This window comes from Euprymna scolopes, chromosome 20, assembly GCF_053919585.1.
Source record: "Euprymna scolopes isolate OS-2025 chromosome 20, ASM5391958v1, whole genome shotgun sequence".
NCBI lineage: Eukaryota > Metazoa > Mollusca > Cephalopoda > Sepiida > Sepiolidae > Euprymna > Euprymna scolopes.
Genome location: NC_136501.1, coordinates 659,984 through 678,096, shown reverse-complemented (window position 1 = coordinate 678,096; position 18,113 = coordinate 659,984). Strand labels below are relative to the sequence as shown.

General features: G+C 31.3%; 1 protein-coding gene across 3 annotated transcripts in view; it reads left to right on the top strand.

Moving 5' to 3' along the window:
- Positions 1-18,113, top strand: part of LOC145241280 (multidrug resistance-associated protein 1-like) — a 170,653-nt gene that overhangs the window by 107,813 nt on the left and 44,727 nt on the right. For all 3 annotated transcript variants that reach the window (XM_080104018.1, XM_080104020.1, XM_080104019.1), the window contains exons 20-21: positions 7,907-8,066; positions 12,473-12,572. In XM_080104018.1, the coding sequence (XP_079960144.1) occupies positions 7,907-8,066; positions 12,473-12,572 (260 nt within the window). The remainder of the gene's footprint in view (positions 1-7,906; positions 8,067-12,472; positions 12,573-18,113) is intronic.

Below are 18,113 nucleotides of genomic sequence, written 5' to 3'. Positions count from 1 at the left end.
TAGGATGTGGTCAATTTTCTCAGATATGCTCTTAAAGATAGCGACTCCACTGTTGTGGGGACGATAGTCACTCAGATTGTTCACGAACCCACCAGTGTGCACGATACTGATAGTCAGTATGCAAGTCTCCTAGATCTTTTCCTCGCAACTTGCCCTGAGCTATGTTAAATGTTGCCCATTTTCAGCTTCGCATATTTGTGCTCTTTCCAAAACATTATTCATGACAGATTGCAGAATCTCTGGATTGCGATTTAACTCCCTTATTTCGTTCCTGATGTTTTCCTTTAATTCTTTCAGGGTTTGACGTTTGTTAACATAGATTCTTTCTTTAAGACATCCCCACAAGAAAAAGTCGGGGGCTAATCAAATTTGCGGAACGTGGTGGCCATTTGACATTGCCATTCACAACTTGTCTACGTTGTTCAATACTGTCTTCATCCATAATTAATTTCTAAAATATTATCTGTAAAATATCTGAAAAAAGAAAAAAAAAATCATTAATGGAAAAATGACAAAGATTTTCAACCCTTCAGTGACTTTTTGGACAAAAGTGGAGATTCCAAAATTAAAAATATATTCATATGAATTTGGTGCATCAGCTTGAATCGAAACCGAAACCAAAACGTATGAAAACAATATATATATATATATATATATATATATATATATATATATATATATATATATATATATATATATATATATATATAAACTTGAGTTCCGTCAACTATAATCAAAAGCAAAACCGAAACCAAAACTTATGAAGAATTCTTGATAAAATTATTTATTACAAGAAATGGTAGGTCATAACAATTAAATAAAGGGCAAAAATCTGTTTAAATGTATGTATGTTTGCATGTCTGCCTAAAATTTTCTACAGAGGAGACGGATTTTCACGAAATCGATATCGTTTTGAAGCTCGACCTTTCAGACGACAAATATCGAAAAATTGTCTAAAAAAATTAATTCCTTCACCCTCAACTAGGCACTTTTCTACAGGGAGCGGTAGAAAAAAATCGTAACTTCATGAAAATTTATCCAAACACGCATGCGCAAAAAGTTCTTTCTTGAATTAGTTTAAACATAAAAAACGACCTAACTTTGCTCATGCGATCATAGACCAGTCGTTAAAGTGGAAACGTCGTTATCTTATGATTGCACGTTTGAACCTAGACATCAGATATTTTTTTCGATTTTTAAAGTTTTAATATTGAAACAGGGTTATTTATGCCGTTTTTACGTCCATTTTTTTTTCATCACGTTCGCTGTTTTTTTTGTCATCATGTTCGCTGTTTTTTTTTTTTGTTTTGTTTTTCAATTTAAAAAAGTTATAATATTTGAACAGGGTTATTACGTTCGCTTTTTCTTTATTTTCCATTTTGTTTTGATTTACCCCCCCCCCCCCACACACACACACCTCAGCACACCCGGGCAACGCCGGGTACCCCCACTAGTAACAATTAAACGACAGTCACTCGGAAGAAAAAGGACGTAAGCGTGACATACAAAATAACACACATGCTATCTTATTAATATATAAATGAGAGGAACATAGCGCGCGCGAAAGAGAGAGAGAGAGAGAGAGAGAGAGAGAGAGAGAGAGAGAGAGAGTGTGTGTGTGTGTGTGTGTAGATCTGTGTGTGTCTATTTATGTATTACAGAAGATCAGAACAACATTAGTACCGTTGGTTTCGAATCCTAATAAACGGGAATTATAGTAAGCTTCTTTTACCAAACTTTCTTAAGTCTGTGTTTTTCCCCTCTTTTAATTACTTTAGTTTTTTAAGTATAAGTGGGGTATGGAGCAGCCAAACTGACATTCACTCACTTTTTATTGATTCTAGACGCGAGCTCTTTTCATGATCCTCATTGTCCCTTTAAGTAGAATTGTCTGAATCTCTTGCATTTGATGCTAGTTAAATAAGTCTTAAAGTTCTTCTTCATAAGCCATGTGACACGTATAATACCTGGGATGATTGATATCTCCCTAAGATTCCAGTTTCTCTTTATATCATATACTAGCATTTCAGCCCGGCGTTGCTCGGGTGTTTAGATGTGTATGTTGAGCAAAAAAAAAAAAGAAAAGTGGTAGTAGGAAGGCAGGCTCGAACCCGTACTGCAAAGGAGGAAAAGAACGGGGTAAAACCTAACGTTTATGCTGTTACGACCACCGCCAAACCGGAAGCGACATTTTTTTAAAATTAAGGCTAGACAATCTAAAGGAGAGGATAACTTTCAAAAATATCGGCGAAAAAAGTGACCCCCCCGTAGAAAAATGCCTAGTTGAAGGGGAAGATATTAATGTTTTTAGCCAATTTTTCGATATTTGTCGTATGAAAGATCGAACTTTAAAACGATACTGATCTTGGTAAAATATACCGCCTCTATTGAAAGTTTAAGGCAGACATGCAAACAGACATACATACATACATTTATATATTGGTAACTAAAAATTTTCGACCCAAACTGATGAAAAAGCTTGCCCTGTCTCTGAATACCCTTTATGTAAAATTTCAAATATTTAGACCAGAAATTGTCTGAGTAATTTGAAAGAGACCGTAGAGGTCAATTTTTTTAAACTTTGACTCCTATTATGACCCCTTAAAATTTATTATTTTGGGCTCAAATCAAGTTATTAAGTTAGATCCATGTCCAAGGAACCTATACCTAAAATTTCAAGTGCGTAGACCCAAAATTGTCGGAGGAGTTAGGTAGAGTTTTCAAACGTCAAATCGTTGAACTTTGACCCCGTAATCGCCAAATTTCTGGCCAAAAACCAATCACATTGATTTCCCAAATCTCAGTACCCTGTATATCAAATTTCGAGTCTGTAGACTAAAAATTGACAGAGTTATTGCGTAGGGAAATGTACACACACACAGACACACACAGACACACACACACACACACACGTTCACTTATATATATATATATATATATATATATATATATATATATATATATATATATATGAGACGTTGATATTTCATCTGTTTCTCTCTTTCAACTGTGTTCACACCTCCATTATTAGGGACCCTCACTTCAACAAAGGTTGCCACTCTGTCTTATTCCATATTAGTATTGTTAGAGGAAAATGTAAATAAGAATAGCATTAGATAAGTGAAAATGAGATTAGGATAAGCCGAGACGCGAACCTTGTAAGCAAGGTTAAGAAATAGAATGTTAGAAATCAGAATGTTAAAAAGGTCTATTGTTAAATTCTATATAAAATAGTTAGATATTGTTTATATTGTAAAAAGAATTGATTGTTCATTCTTTTATAAAACTGAATATGAAAAATGTCAGCTAAAAAGAATGAACAATACAAATTAAAAATATATTGTTTAAAAAATAGGTTAGGTTAAAAATAGGTTAGGCGAAGATTCTTTGTTTGCAGAAGTGTGTTTTGGAAAAACGTGTGTATAGCCACGTGAATTGGTCGCGTTTGGGAGCACATTTCTGACATCATTGCAAAAGGGGGATTCTCAATATAGGAGCTAGAGTTAGTCAGTCAGCGGAGCCAGTCTGGCAGAACAGTCAGCAAAGTCGGTCGGAGAGAGTTGATCGGCCAAGAGTTGATATGGTCAGAGGAGAGTCCCCTTAAAGGCGAAGGGATAGAAGGTTAACCATGTAGATATCAATGTGAATTCCTGACGTCATCAGCATTCGACCGGTCCAACGAATAAAGAATCATCTTTGTGGTTTTGTAAAACTGTTGTCATGTGTCATCTTTCAACACCCAAAAGGTAATGTGTTAATCATTTGTAATGAACATTACAAGAATATGTATCTCTCTTCGTCTCTATATGTGCTATAAGAAATATAAGAACTGTGCATCTATCACCATATCACCCTCAGTATATATATTAAGTTCCAAGCATCTCAGAACTGTAATATGTATAAATGTAATGTATCTCCCTCTCATCAGAATCGCTACCTCCATTATAAATGTACCCATTATATATATATATCCCCGGCATCTCTCCAATATGAATCTCCCGTCATCTCTTTAATATATACCACCCATGCAACACTAGGTCAGGTTTGACAGCAGGTTTATGTCTGTCTCGCCAGATGATTTTTAAAATCATTTTTATAATATTTTTCTTACCCTTTAAAAATTCTTTTATACCCCAAACAAGGCATATTGCTACTTGGACGTAATTGGTTACTATTTGGGATCGTGTCTAACAGGGACTGTGTAAGGAGATGAGCAAGATGACTGTTCACATTACATTGAAACTTCTGCATGTCAATACAGTTAGGGAAGCAGGAAGAAAAGAGAGAATTCCAAAATCCATCAATCTGGGGAAAGAAGTTATTAGAGCAGAAGTCTTTCGGGCATCTAGGGACCCCTATGGTGAAGAGGTGGAATTCTATTGCTAAACAGGTTAGTCAGGGATATGTACGCCGAAGGGGTACAAGTTCAATGAGTTCATCAGAGCGCATTGCAATAAATATACTTGTAAAACAGACACAGGGTATTCCTTAATTTTTTCCAATATGATAACTGTTGTAGTGTGTCCACCTTATGGATAATAATGAACTCTTTCAGTTATTATAAAGACAGAGAGAATATGTTTCTTGGTGTGAAAAAGTCATACGCGCTTAGCAGTCGGACTAACATATAACCACACTCATTATTTGTTATATTTACTTTTTTGTACAATATGTTTTACTTTTTACTAAATACCGAGTTGTATTCTTATTCTGGACCCTTACAGGACCATAACAATAACAATTTTGATTATTCAAAAAAATTATCACAATACTTAAAAAAAACACCAAAATTTTGTCAAAACATTTCAGTTGGCATATGAGCAATTTTCGTATGAAAAATATTTGCTGACTTTGGCACGAATACTTAAGAAAAAAAAAAAATCCGCACAAATACTTAAGAAAAAAAAATTGGCACAAATACTTACGAAAAAAAAATTGGCACGAATACTTAAGAAAAAACAATTTGGCACAAATTCTGATTATGATATAAGATGCATTTCATCCTTGAAGTGAAGAGGGGGTTAAAGTAAAATAGATAGTAAATACAGTGAGTTATATAATAAGAATTCCCTTTGTATTAGACTATGGAAGCACAAAATGTAACATTTTCGATAACAAAAAGAGAAACTCTTGGGGTGGTTATATGTGCTGGTGCTTTATACACTTTCCACTTCTTTCCATAAGTGAAAAAATACAAGGAGACGTTCGCTTTTGTTATCAAGGTTTTATTAATCCTTCCTCTACCTGTTGAATAACACAAATCTCCCGGAGTGATGTCAAACAAAAGTCGGCCATAAGTCTAGATGCGAAGAGCTGGGAGCTGACGTCAAAGGAGGTTAAACTGTGGGACGTAAAATCCCCGGAAATATGGTCAGCGGGTTTGACCTACATTTGAACACAATACATGATTGGAACGTTGACGTCATTTGGGCGAATATAAAATAAATAAATAAAATAATGTTTCAATATAATTAGCAAAATATAATAAATAAAATATGATTAACAAAATATAATTACTAAAATAATGTTTCAATATAATTAGCAAAATATAATAAAGAAAATATAATTAACAAAATATAATTACTAAAATAATGTTTCAATATAATTGGCAAAGTATAATAAAAAATATAATTAACAAAATATAATTACTAAAATAATGTTTCAATATAATTAGCAAAATATAATAAAGAAAATATAATTAACAAAATATAATTAATAAATGTATTAAAATAAATTTTCAGTATAATAAACAAAATAAAATAAGCAAAATATAATTAATAAAAGTTTTAGAAATCAATTTGTAAATATAATTAACAAGATATAACTAACACAATATAATAAATAAAATATATTAAACGAAGTTTTATTTACTAAAGTATTAGAAATAATTATTAATGTAAAAAAGTATTAGAAATAAATTTTTTAATATGAATAACAAAATATAATTATTAAATATAATTTAGAAAATATAATTAATATAAGATATAATATTTCAATATAATAAATAAAATAAAATTAACGAAAGTATAAAAATTAGTGTTTCAATATAATTAATAAAATATAACTACAAAATATTAGAAATATTTTTAATTTAATTAACGAAATTTAATTGACTAAATTGAATGATTAAAAGTATTAGAAATGATTATTTGATATAATTAACAAAATATAATTAACAAAATGTAATTAACAAAATATAATTAACAAAATATTATTAACAAAATATAATTCATAAATTTATTAGAAATCTCTTTTTCAATATAATAACAAAACTATTACTAATAATATTTAATATAATAAACAGTGTTTGAATTAATTTTTCAATATAATTAACAGAAGTATTAGAATTAATTTTTCAATATTATTAACAAACGTATTAGAAATAATTTTTTAATATAATTAACAGAAGTATTTGAATTAATTTTCAATATTATTAATAAAACTATCATAAATAATTTTCTAATATAGTTAACAAAACTATTCGATTTTAATTTTAAATATAATTAACAAAAGTATAAGAATTAATGTTTCAATGTAATTAAAAAAATGTATTAGAAATAATGTTTGAATAGAATTACCAAAATATTAGAAATATGTTTCTTCACTTTAATTAACAAAGTATTAGAAATAATTTAAAAGTTAGCACATTGTTTTTCGTATAAAAAATAAAAGTTGAAAAGATTTTGTACTCGATTTTCTCAGAAAAGTCTCCACAATTTTGTTTTACTAAACATTCAGATTTGTCCCATTCTGAAAGCTAAGTCACCTACCAGTCTTTACTTACTAATCTTCACTGACAAGTATAATTAAACCATTGACTGAATTCCATTCAAGTACTAATATGATGGTATCGTGACCTTTCCATTTCTTATTCTTGCGAGTTTGATATCTTCTTTTCTGTTGAAGTTAAAAACATGCTTTTATTAACTGTAATAACACGAGAAAGTGAAAAGATGAACAATATATCTTGCAACGTCTTATTTCAACATATTGAGATAAGACTGAAGTTAAGAATCAATAGAAAACATATGACATTCACTTCATGCTTTTAACTGTCTTTTACACATATTATATATTAGGACTCTACTGTAGTAAGAAGAAATTACATTAACTCATATGAATTTCGGTGAGGATTACATAGTATAGGTCCAAATAACCAGATAGCAAACAGAAGTAGGCCCAACTGCAGCTAATGTGATTGAAGCGAGGTTCAAAGCTTAGCTCTCTAAACTAAACGTGCTAGAAATGTAAGCACCAACTGATATTACATAGAGATTACGTGACGTGTTCGGGCGGACAGAACAGAGTTTCTAGTCAGTCGGAGTCAAGAAGTGAGGCATGCAACATGCGTATGAAACTGTAGAAACAATCTAAACGAGTGTTACCAAGATGTATGCCGTCTGCGTCTCTCAATCAACTAAGTAGAAGAACAAGAAAAGAATTACTTTTAGCCGACGTAACCGCTTCCTCTCGTGAACAAACTTTCCCTCTCCAGTAAAACCTTTGGAACCTCCGCAAATCTCCATCGTGTTTTCATGTATGAGTAGATTTGTCCTGAGTTTAACAGAAGATCAAATACGACAAGGAGTCATGCCCCATGCATGGAAAGGTGACGACGGTCAGAGAAGTAAGACCCGCAACTGGGCCACATATTAAAATAAACAAACTTTTTGTTATTGTCTCTTGATCGCTCACGAGCGACAATGCACATGCGCACTCTGCACATTTCTTGGAAACGATATGTGCGAACAGTTTGTTTGTTCACAGTTTAAAGTTACACACGTGTATGATCAAAAAGCAACTGAAAGCTCTTGTCTATTTATGGAGTAACGTTAGTGAAAGATAAAATATATTTTGCAATGTCTTATGAAATATCCGGATTATCTTCTTATTTTAATTTTTTCAGAAAAGAAACGAAGTTTCTTTATGTTGAGAACAAATGAACTGCAATTCCGACCAATTCTTCAGACTACGAGTCAAGCTGGGTTAAAATTCTGGAAATCCATTTCAAGTAAATTCAAAAATAAGAGTGCATCGCAAAACATTCGTGGCAATCCATCAGAAAGGTATTTACATTTGACTTGTATTATAAGTTACGAAATGCCTTCAGTAAGTTTCCAGACATTTTTTTTTGTACAGGCATTTAAAATTGTCGTAGTCTCTTGAAAATTCAGTATGTCATTGCTATATATCTTATACGATAACTGACCAATTTTTATGATTTCAGGTTCAAATGAACAGCTACAGTAGGAATTAGAATAAAGCCTATTAAAGCCTGATTGCCACAGCTGGTGAATTTAAAAAATGCAATCTGTACGTGAGGACACTTTAGAAGAACAATATGCAATTCTGTTTTAAACTTAGAAAAAAATGTTCCAAAAACGTATGGAATGCTTCAGATTGCTTTTGGATAATCTTGCCTGTATCAAGCATCAGTTTTTTGAGTGGCATAAGAGATTCAAGGAAGGCAGGGAGTCCGTGAGGGATGATGCAAGGTGTGCGAAGAGTAAGGAAGTCAGAACACTATATTTGATTAGTCAAATAAAGAATTTCATGGAGAAGAACCGTCGTATGTCTATAGAGAAAATAAATGCACAGTTTGATGTCAGTGTGGGAACTGTACACACAATTATTCGTGAGGAACTGAAGATGCGGAAGTTTTGCGGAAGTTGTGCACGAAGTTTGTTCCAAGTTGGCTCCACCCTTGTCACAGACTATTTGACCAAAATGGGCATCAAGACATATCATCGCTCTCCCTACAGTCTAGATCTTGCTTCCTGTGAATTTTGGTTATCGCCTAATTTCAAGGAAAACCTTAGAGGATGTTATGAGATAATTGAGGAGATGAAAGAGGCTGCGAGGAGGGTTACTGACACGCTCACGCAAGAGGACTTCTATGGGGCCTTCCAGAAAATGCTGGAACGGTACAATAAGTGCATTGCAGCCGGAGGAGATTACTTCGAGGGGGACTAGAGTTTCATGTGTGTACTATAAATAAAAGTGTGCCTACAAAAAGTCTGGAAACTTATTTAAAGCACCTCGTATTTTTGTAATTTTGTTTTGCACCTTCAAGATTCATTGTTTTGACGAACTGATTACATATTGGCTATTTCATCCTATGTTTTCTGCCACTCTCTCTCTCTCTCTCTCTCTCTCGCTCTCTCTCTCTCTCTCTCTCTCTCTCTCTCTCTCTCTCTATATATATATATATATATATATATATATATATATATATATATATAATGAAATAAGAATTAAAATTAAGTTTACAAAGATAATCCAAAATAGCAAACTTAAAATATATTAGAATTAATATATTATTAATTTGTGTCTCCTTTTTGAAAATTAAATGTTTTAACTCTTCTTAAAGTGTTTTTAACATGTTTTATTAATTCTTTGTTTGTATATATATATATATATATATATATATATATATATATATATATATATATATATATATATATATTAGCAGGTAACTCTGTGTTCCTATTCACTTGCCTCCCCTCAAGGACAGAGTTGGACACAAATTCGATTTTTAATATGGGGAATATCCAGCTCCCGAAAAAGGGGCATTCTGAATAGGAACAAAAAATTAAAATTGTCTCAGTCATGAAGGATTTCTAATTCGGTGACCTAAGACAGAAAAAGTGACGTGTAATATCAGAACAGATACTACACTTTGTTTCTAGTCGAAATTAATAGGTCGAAAAATACGCTTAAATATTATATTTTAATTCATGCAGATTTCGTATATATTATTCTAACGCCAATTCCCTACCGATTATTATATTAGACCTAATATCTTGTAATGATTTCAAAAGTAAAAATGAAAAAAATATGACTTGTGTGCTATCAGGTAAAATCGAAACCAAAACATACAGCTATCCAGCTTTGCCCGTTTGTGTATGACTTAAATCCACATGTACACATAAACTGCGTTTATCATTTTGAGTCGTGATCATTCTGATTTTCACCTGAAGATCTTGGAGACTATTCACGTTCGTTTGAAGGGGCCTTCTCTTTGTAAACAAAGGGAATGTCTTTGGTATTATTATACAAACACCGTGACAGCGTTAGGGTTAGGGTTAGGATTAGGGTTAGGGTTAGGGTTAGGGTTAGGGTTTAGGGTTAGGGTTAGGGTTAGGGTTAGGTTTAGGGTTAGGGTTAGGGTTAGGGTTAGGGGTTAGGGTTAGGGTTAGGGGTAGGGTTAATTCGCTGTCACGGTGTTTGTATAGTTTTACCATGTCTTTTAGGTTTGAACGTGATTATCTCTAGTAGATTATATCATTGTAGACTGATCATACGTAAATATATTTTAAGCGAGATAAGACACTGATAGAATTCAGATGAAAAATTCTGATAGATATTACTTGAAGTAATACTTCCAAGGTGATCCTAGCCAAAAAGGAAAAGCTCAATATTTAAGAATAGAGCAATATATAAGTTTCGTGGTTAAATTTTAAATTCTGAAAAAACAACATATAGTCGAATATACGTGTCTATATGTTGTTTTTTCAGAATTTAAAATTTAACCACCAAACTTAAATTTATTTTAGATATATAGCGTTTCCCTGTTTTTTCTCCCCGTTAGTATGCTCTATTTTAAACGTATTTTAAACATTTTTTTCGTCTTGAGCTCATATTGCATTTCAAAAATAAAATAAAATCCTTGATCTAGCTCTAGAAGAGTGAGGTCGAAACCGATCAGCTGGCCTCCTATTTTTTCTTTTAATCATGAATATCAAAACTTGTCCTCCTCTCATAATTGAAATATGTATCTATACTCCTGTAAATTAGTTTTTTGTGTATTGATATTCATATTAAAAACCCTTTTTTCTATTTATTTAAAAAGAAAATACAACTTTGTTATATATGAGTCGTGGAATTGCATTCATCTGCAAATATCAAGCTAATTTGCATATTCTTTTAAACATTCATTTTAATTAATTATCTATGAATTTTTTTCGAGTTTTCTCATGGGATAATCATCTTTATTTAACTATTACGTGAAATTATATTCATGCAGATATTCTACATGATTTATACTTGTGTAATATTTGCGTAAAAAGTTATAGTAAGCACAAGCCTATTTCTATATATATTTCTGTATGCGCATATATATTTGTTTAAAAAATGTTGTCTACCAAACAGCTCAGTCAGTTCTTAGTTTACAGAGATGAAAATTGATATATAGGGTATTCGAACCCATACGAAACTTTATATTTGGGTTTTAGTCGCGGAAAATCGGTGCAAAAGTGTGTAAATTCAAGACATGGAATTTGCCAGTTGAAAGTCGAATGACGGCATTGGGGATATACATGCGTAATGTAATAGTTATTGGTTCATGTTTTAATATTTAGCCTTGCAGAAAACGTCTTCATGGTTCAGGCATTAACGTCAAAGGAAAAAATAAATCGTAAGCTAACCGTTTTAGTTTCGATTCTCGTAGTGGCGCACGAGTCATTTTCTTTAACTTTTCAAATCATTACTATATATTGGGTTCAATATAATATAATAATAGATACGAAATCTGCATTAATCAAAATAGTATATTTAAGCGTATTTTATGACCAGGCAATGACGGGCGGCCTGCCAGTGTGTGTATGTATATATATATATATATATATATATATATATATATATATATATATATATATATATATATATATATATATATATATATACATACATACATATATATATATATATATATATATATATATATATATATATATATATATATATATATATATATAAGTGGCTTTGTTACACTAGTATCAAAATCAGTTTATAATTATGAATAAGTAAGATCTCATCAGGCAAAAATGTTTATCTTTTTCTTTGGGTGTTCATTTTGTAAGTTGAACGAGAAGCAATATTTTATTTGAAAGTCATGTGATCCAATTTAAAGAAAAATAAAAAATGTCATTATTAGATATTATAATGATAATAACATCTTTTTGAACTGAAATTAAAATTAAAAATAAATGTATGTGGAAGAGAATAGGAATCCTCAGTTTATTTATTTTTCACTTTATATCAACCGAAGTAATGACTGAATTCGTATTTAATTTAAGAAGAGTTTCCGATGGGTAGCTATTTTGTACAAGTCGTGGAGATGAAGAATTTTTAGTGGGTAGCTGTTCTGTACAGGTCCTGGACTTTATGATTTTGCAGGCAAAGAGCAAAACATCCTTCTCGTGTTGACACGAAAAATATGTGCTCGAATGTTCCAAGATTCAATAGCTTTATGGAGCAATTCTTGTTTCTGATTGGTTGCTAGCAGAACGTGCCTTAATTTATTCATCAGTTCCTATCGTTAGTGTTCATAAGTAAAATGTTCCAGCTTTCAGTGATCATACTGTCATTAAACATAAAAACTATTGCAACAACTTGAAACATTTACGCTGTAAAACAAAATAACCAAATCAAACCTTTGATTGTCAAAAGTGATCAAAACTTTTTTCTTCAGATTCAATCGACAAATTTCACGACAGCGGTACATGAACCAAAAAAGCCTGAAAGTGACGCAATTAAAATATGAAGATTTGTCAACACAAAATTCGGACTATGTAAGTTAATTTTACCTTTGACAAATGATGTTCTTGTGCAAGTATTAATGATTACATATCAATTTTATTAATATTTTAGTGCGAAATTATACACTTAAAAGATAATATCGATATCTTATCGATTAAATAATGTTGATTTTGATGGTGGAATGTAATAAATTATAATCCTCACATTAGTAGTCAGTCATAGGTTATCTCCCTTGAAAAAAGTCAGAAGCTATCTCTGTAATAAATAATAACTTAAAGTCATTGGAATTAAGTGCTAATAACTTCAAATAGGTACGGGCAATTAATGGCTGCTTCGGTAGGGGGTATGGTTTTTAACGTCGGTAAATAATAATAATTTTTTTTTAATTTTCGAGTACTTTTTTATTGTATTCGAAAGATTATAATTTAAAGTTAATTTCTCAAAGAAAAAAAGTGTGTGAAAAAAAAAATACATGGAATAATTTTATCTCAAATCTGAAAAACCCTAGCTTTCACGTAAAAATTCATTATGACAAAAATCGCGTTTACATTTTTCTGGCAAGAAAAATGTAAGTTTTCTGGAATTATTTCCAAGTTAAGTATTAAGTTAAAGTCTTAAGATAATGAATTAATACAATAAATGTACTTAACTCTTGCAAAAAAAGTAATAAGTATCCAAAAATGTATCACTGGTATGAACGAGACTTGTTTATCAAATCAAAAAAAAAAAAAAAAACTATAGCGGCAAAATTCAAATATGTATGGAAGGACAAATTAAACATAATTTATGTCTTTATTTAACATTAATCCGGCATACCGAGCGACAATTTTTTTTGAGTCGAAGACCCCCCCTTCCTTCATTTAAAAATGCATAAAAGTTAATTAAATTCGTTAATTATACTACTGACAATTTATTCTTTGAAAAAAAAGCACCATTATTTATTAATATTAATGCAGAATTACAAATGGTTAAGAAAACAATTTATAATCATTGAAAAAATTACACACTAAAAAATTACAGACTTACGTTAAAATGTATCATAATGTTTACGTTAAATTTAAAGTTGATGAACACGAAGTTGTAGTTGAAAAGAGGTGGGCAAAACAGACTGGTTTTCTTTTCAACTCTGCGCATCCGTACTTACCGACATGGAATGTTCGTATAATTTTTGCCATTTTTTAATTAAATTATTTTTCTATGATCCTTTTTTTTTCCATTTAATTTTTTTTACTTTATTTTCCAAGATTATATGAATATTATTTTACGTTGATAATTATACGTTCCTGTGTGCAATGGAAATATTAGAATCTTACATGTAAAAATTACGTTAAAAATGTAAGCGTAAAAAAAAGTAGAAATAATTTTTGCAATTATATTTTTTTTTGTGAAAATATTAAACAAACAATGCTTAATTCAATGATAATATTAGTAGTTTGAGAAATTCATTTTCTTCGAGTTATATCGATTTCGTTAATACGGACTTCAGGGGCTTTTTTCATTATGTTTCTGTAAAAATTATTTTATTTTTATTTTATTGTTACAAATTACGATGCTTTATTTACATAAAAAAGCAAAAATAAATTCTTGCGTTTTTATTTACTACTGTAAACCATAACTTTAGTAAAGGTATTTTTTGTTTAAACAAAATAGTACATTTTCACTAAGATTTAAATAAAATAATTAGTTCATTATATTCCGCGATAATTATTTGATAAATACTGAAAAAATCATTAAAATTGGTTAATTTCCTGATTTTTGGTGAATTTTTAAGTAAAGGGAGGGATCAAAATTTTGAGCATCGGCATTCATTTTGCCCGTACCTAACTTCAAATTATCATGCTTGCTCATGGATTTGTGTCGAACAAAGAAACAAAAATTAGAAAGAGAGTTTTTAATCTTCTCGGCCTAACATTCAAAAGCAACATGAAGTGACGCAAATGCATTCATGACATTGCCAAGGCTGCTGCAAACAATGTAGGTTCCGTCTACTGTGCTAGAAAATTACTCATGTCCGTGAGAATTCTATATATTTATAAAGCCACAATTTATCCATGCACTGAGTATTGCTGCCACATCTGGGCTAGTGCATCTATTACTCATCTCTCACTCTTAGACAACGTCCCAAAAAAGAGTCTCAAATATAATAAGCCCCGCACTATCGGCCAAGCTCCAACCTTTGTCCCATCGCCGAAATGTTGTATAGCTGAGTCCCCCAAGCTGCGATTACTTCACTGAAGACCTCTATTGGACAACCTGGGACACTTCAAGTTTCTGCCTCCTGACACGGGAACATCCTAGAACCTTCTATTTCGTCTTTTCTTTCATTCACCTCGGAAACAGTCCCGCTTCTTACGAAATAAACCCTTTCGGTGTTTTGTTTTAAAAAGAAGTCTTGGTTAATTATTTTGTGTGTTTGGGCTTCAAATTAATATTTTATTAGGGGTTTTGTGCACTCGCACATAATAACATTCCTAAAAGATTACGATTTCAAACTCAAAACGAAATGTGAGTTCTTTATTGAACAAACTAAATATCTGAAACGAATAATATACATGAACAGGAAAAATACGTCTCAAAGAGAGCGCACATACATACGTACAAAAACAACACTTTCTTCGATCAGAATGTTCACTTTTGAGAACGCCCTATCTTCTACAAATACGTAGACGACGTTATTAAAAAATAAAAATAAAACTGTGAAGTATAAAATTGTTATATTGTCTCTAATAATAAAGGGTTGAGTGTTTGATTATCTTATATATTTATGTTGTATCATAAAGGGAATCGTGTATGAGTGACATGTATTTTCAGAACCTACCTCTGCTTCTTCGATGTTGGATCATCTGGAATTTCTCGTCCTGGAGGGAGACTTGATACCTGTTTTTGGATGAAGATTCAATCACTCCAAGACAAGGAATTAGTTCTATAGTTTATTTCATTTTCTCCAGATGTCCTGCAGAAGGTGGAAAGTGAAATCGGCCTGTGTGGGTTCTTCTTCTACACACGTCAGCGTTCGTCCCCCCTCCCGTGAAGAGGAGGAGACAACGGGAAGCCGTCCGTTGTCTTCTGCGTCCAAATCAAATCTCAATGATTCAGCTAACCTGATCACATGACTCACATGCAATCAAATCAGCTGATCTTTTACTTCCGGCGAACGTGTCTACACTATAACTCACCTCTTTCCCCCTCTCTCTCCCTCTCTCTATTCCTTAACATTCCTTTCCCCCTTATTTATAAAAATGTATGACGAAGACATACATTTTATTTTTACTACCCACTTTTGCTAAGGGAATCCTAAGCTCACCCCACTGGCAAAGGAACTGTCATAGCATTATTCACTAAATCATAATTCAAATAAATAAATTACATCTACAAATATTACCATGTGGCGCGAATCCTTGCGCCCTCGAAAGTCAACAACTCTCTGTGACCCCATGGCCTCCATCTCGCATCTTAGGATCATGCAGAGATCACTATATCTCTCGTCACACTATAACGTGTTTCCACAAGCACATGACTCATACGAGATAAAAGACTTTTCTTATAATATTACGAGAGCATTTTCCTATGTCTCCCGCCGAATTACGCATCCGGAGAAAAACGACAAAAAAAAAAAAAAATTCTACAACCATTTCGGAAATTAGAATAAATATCGACTGAACCCTTGACTCTTCCAAACTTAAGAACTAGTTGACCCCTTATTCAACCCAGTAGTGTATCTTTTTCTCCTACACTGCTTAAATCTTATTTCTTTCTCTTTTTTAACATCTTATCATTATTATTAATTAACAACATGTTCTTACTTATAAATTAATCATTGTCTCAATAAACTCCACAAGGCAAAAATTCACTCCTTCTCCTTCTGCGAAAAATAAAAATACATGTCCAAGAACAAGAAAAAACCTGCACAATTCTGCTGTGAGAAAACATCAATCGCATGAAAATATAAATTAAAAAAAAAATTCTTATAATCATTCACAAAATCTCATTTCACCAATAAAAAGTTACAAATAACAAGAACATAGATTCGTGGAAACCCAAAATTGTCCACGTCAGCACATTTTGAGGTCAGGTTACATAACATTTGACCACCTCACAGAATCTCAAAAATAAAAAAGATTAAAAAAAATCACAGTCGTTTACAAAAAATACATAGACATTTACAATTAAAATACATAGTCGTTTCCAAAAACAAACAAACAAACAAACAAAAAAACGACTCACTTAAAATTTTCAGACAGTCCTTCAAAACAAAAATTCAACACAAAATAACAATCGATGGAAACTAAATTTGTCCACGTCAGCACATTTTGAAAAAATAATATCACCTTTTACTTATCCGAGTGATTTTTATTATGGCCTTTTCTGCCATTTTCTCTACTGCCACTTACGCCACGTCAGGGGAACTCCATTTGCTCCCTGACGCTGGGCAGAAACACATTTCGCTTTGCTATATTGGAAAAACTTTTTTTTCCACATCGGTAACCGCGACTGCCTTTCAAAGCATATAGCTCCGCGAAATATATCGGGATTCCATCCATGGATTTTTCCATGTTGATCCTACTCGAAATCACAGAATCCCATCACCCTAAGACAACACTTGTGTTTTTTTCTTTTTCTTTTTTTTTCTTAATCTAAAAAAAACATACATTTTAACATTTCATAAACCAGTTTACATATAATAACATTTTTCCACACCAGAAAAAAAAAATTCTCACGAAAAAAACCGTACAATTAGAGAAAAAAAAAACAATTCCACATTAGTAGAAAGTATCCATTGTTTCTTAACAAACAAACAAAAAAATACACATTGTCTTTTCCTAAAAGTACACAAAGCTTTTACAATTAAGCAACATTTTAACCTTATAATTGTTTAACTTATAAATTCATAACAAATATTTGATTGACGTTTTTCTCTGGTAATCGTGACAGTCATCTCATTTCTTTTTCCATTTTGTTTCACCTCTGTAACTAAAGTTTATGTGTTCTATTTCTTTTACACCAATTTGTTATCAGTCTGTCGATTGATATATCTTTCTGTTTTCAATTTCCACTGTTTATATTTCTACACCATAACATAGCATTTTTTCTGTGTTCTCATATGTAAAATCAACAATTCTTTATCTGTATGTCGTTCGAGCTATCTGTTTTTTTTCTTATTTCTCTTAATTTAGCATATAATAATTTTGATTTAACATAATTTTAATGAGTCTTTTTTTTCGGTTGCGTATATATATATATATATATATATATATATATATATATATATATATATATATATATATATATATATATATGTATGTATTTTTTCTCTGTTCAATGAAAGGACCCTACGTTGTTGTTTTTCTTTCTTTAATTTTCTTTATCTTTTCCTTTTTTATGTGTAGCTACAATATTTTTTCTTTCTTTTTGTTCGCATCTTTTAAAACATTGCGTTTCTTTTTTTTTTTGTTCGTGGTAACCGAAGTTCTTTTTTTTTTTTTTTTTTTTACTTTTAAACCAACCCTTGCTGGGTGGTCTGGTTAGTTACGGCACCAAATTGAGCGTTTGTTATATTGTCTCTAATAATAAAG